The sequence below is a fragment of the Montipora foliosa genome, chromosome 7, assembly GCF_036669935.1.
Source record: "Montipora foliosa isolate CH-2021 chromosome 7, ASM3666993v2, whole genome shotgun sequence".
Taxonomy (NCBI): Eukaryota; Metazoa; Cnidaria; class Anthozoa; order Scleractinia; family Acroporidae; genus Montipora; species Montipora foliosa.
The window spans coordinates 31,162,110-31,164,392 of record NC_090875.1 but is presented as its reverse complement, the minus strand read 5'-3'; the positions used below and the strand labels follow the sequence as shown (position 1 = coordinate 31,164,392).

General features: G+C 39.6%; 1 protein-coding gene across 1 annotated transcript in view; it reads left to right on the top strand.

The window, feature by feature from the left end:
- Positions 1 to 1,316: 1,316 nt before the first annotated feature.
- Positions 1,317 to 2,283, top strand: part of LOC138010087 (glycine receptor subunit alphaZ1-like) — an 18,384-nt gene continuing 17,417 nt past the window's right edge. The window contains exon 1 of the mRNA XM_068857047.1: positions 1,317 to 1,489. Coding sequence (XP_068713148.1) covers positions 1,342 to 1,489 — 148 coding nt within the window. The 5' untranslated portion in view covers positions 1,317 to 1,341. The remainder of the gene's footprint in view (positions 1,490 to 2,283) is intronic.

The window sequence follows — 2,283 nt, the reverse complement described above, 5'->3', positions numbered from 1 at the left end:
TTATGTAATGGCGGACGAAGTGGACTTAACGTTTGTCGATGAAAAAGACTTTCGGAAACGCGGAAAATGCTTTTTCTGGTCTGATAATTCCAGCTGGGAAATAAGTTCCACTATTTTTGTGGACACGAATGACTCGCTGGCTGACATCAGTGTATTTAACGGAGGACGCGCGTCAGAAACGAATAGCGAAGGCGACAGTTCATGGCACGACGACAGCGATGTTAGCGATCAACAGGCGGATGACGATCACACCGAGAAAGCCTCGAAATCTTATTTCATTAGCTTTCCACGTGCCCCGTCATTTTCTCTTTTCACTAAGAACCCGAGGGCAAGGCAAGACTGTATGCGGACGTCTCGGAAGATAGACTTCCGCTAGCACAAAGACTTCCGCTCGTCTAAAAATAACTTTCGTGCACATGACATATCCCGGCCAACGCCCTGAGCGAGCCTCCCTCTCTGTCCCCTCATTTTCTCTCGCTTCTACTCCTGTTGTGTCCTTTCTCGGCAAGCCTTTAAGGCCCGCTGCGCCCGCCAAGGACTTAGCTGTCATTTTTGACCCACATTTAACTTATAAAGATAACGAGCATGTTTCAAAAGTCTTGTCTTCCTGCTATTTCAAGTTATGTCATATTAACCGAATTAAAGCGAGTTGCGACTCAAAAACTCTTTTATTGATAAGTTCATCCCGAGTATTCAGTGAAGTGCTCTGTTGCTCTTTAGTATGGCCAAATACATCTGCCACTAATATAAATTAACAAGATCCAATCAATCTAGAATTTTGCTTGTAAAATATTTACAAATTCTAAGAAATACCACCACGTAACACCCTTACTTCCCCATGCAGCTTAACTGGCTTCCTGTTAAGCAATTGCTACTATCCAGAGGCTTAGCATGACTTATAAATGTTAACCCCTGCAGTAAATCGTTGCAAACGCTCTAATATACACGATTGCTTCACTCGCAAGCGCGATTCGCTTCCTTTTCCCCTTTTGAAACTTCAGAATCAATCTTCAAGCCAACGTACAACGTGCAACGTACAAAGTTCAAGGCATCTATAAAAGAATATCTTCATACTCAGAGCAATCGGCAAATTTATTTGTAGGAAACTTAAACTTTTGCAATTTTAGCATATTGTATTTAGTATGTCATTTCTCTAACACTTGGATGTTTTACACCTTTCTTACTCCTTATAAAGTTTATTCACATTCATCATCTGTAAATAGTTTCTGAAAAGCCCGTTGGGGATGTCACTATAAAGTCTATTTTCCATTCTTATAGAAGCATACCTCTTGAAATGTTTATTTTTGGAGATAATTTAATGAATATGAAGACTGAGAACCGATGGAAAAAAAAAAGGTGACAAAAAAAATTCTGGCACAGCCTAAGGGCGAAAAATTAAACATTCTTAACAAGACAAGATTGCCCAAAAAGAAAATGGACCATCCCTTAGCTCCTGACAGTTGTTTTCTCGTTTGGTTTCCCACGAAAGGTATTGAATTGCATAGTTCGTTCTTTGCATTTTCTTGGTCATGTGGGATCGAACATCAGGCACCTAAAGCCAGATTGCTGAAATAAGTGAGGTCTATGAATAACTATACTTTAATCTTTGAGCAGTAACAGTTAATTCAAATAAGAGTAGAAAAATTATCCGTTTTTGACATATTTTCAGCGGCCTAACTATTTTCAAATATTTCTGCTCTTTCTTTAGGTGTAATGCAGTGTCGATGCCATAAAATCTCAATAACTTTCTGTCAAAGGGGTGAACTTCAAATTGCTGCGGATTATACAGGAAAAAAAAAAAAAAAAAAAAAAGCAGAACATATCTTGCCCAAAGGTTTTCGAATTCGAAAATTGCCACTCCTCCCCACTATTTGTATTTTGGTCGTACGTGGCGGTACACAGTGCAGCTAACAGATCGGTAGGAAGTTTATCCTTACGCATTAACGTGATATATGGAGAAATTTCATTGCCAGCAAGGAATGGAAAAAAAAAAGCCGCGGTTGAAGTGTGCGTTAGTCTCACGAAACGCGTAGGAGAATAAAGAGAGTTAAACAATTACTCAAGTTGTTCGCAGAAGTGCTACTCAGTGGCTTAACTTTAAAAAACTTTAGAAAAACTTATCAGTCATCTTTTCCTCACTACCCGGTACCCGCCACCTCTGGAAAAGTGCGGCAGTGTACGTTTTGTTTTCCCATTTCAGACCACGTGATTTTACTCTATGGAATAGCTTCTTTCAAATGTCGCCTTATGCACGTGCATATGCATGCACAACTTATGAAAAAA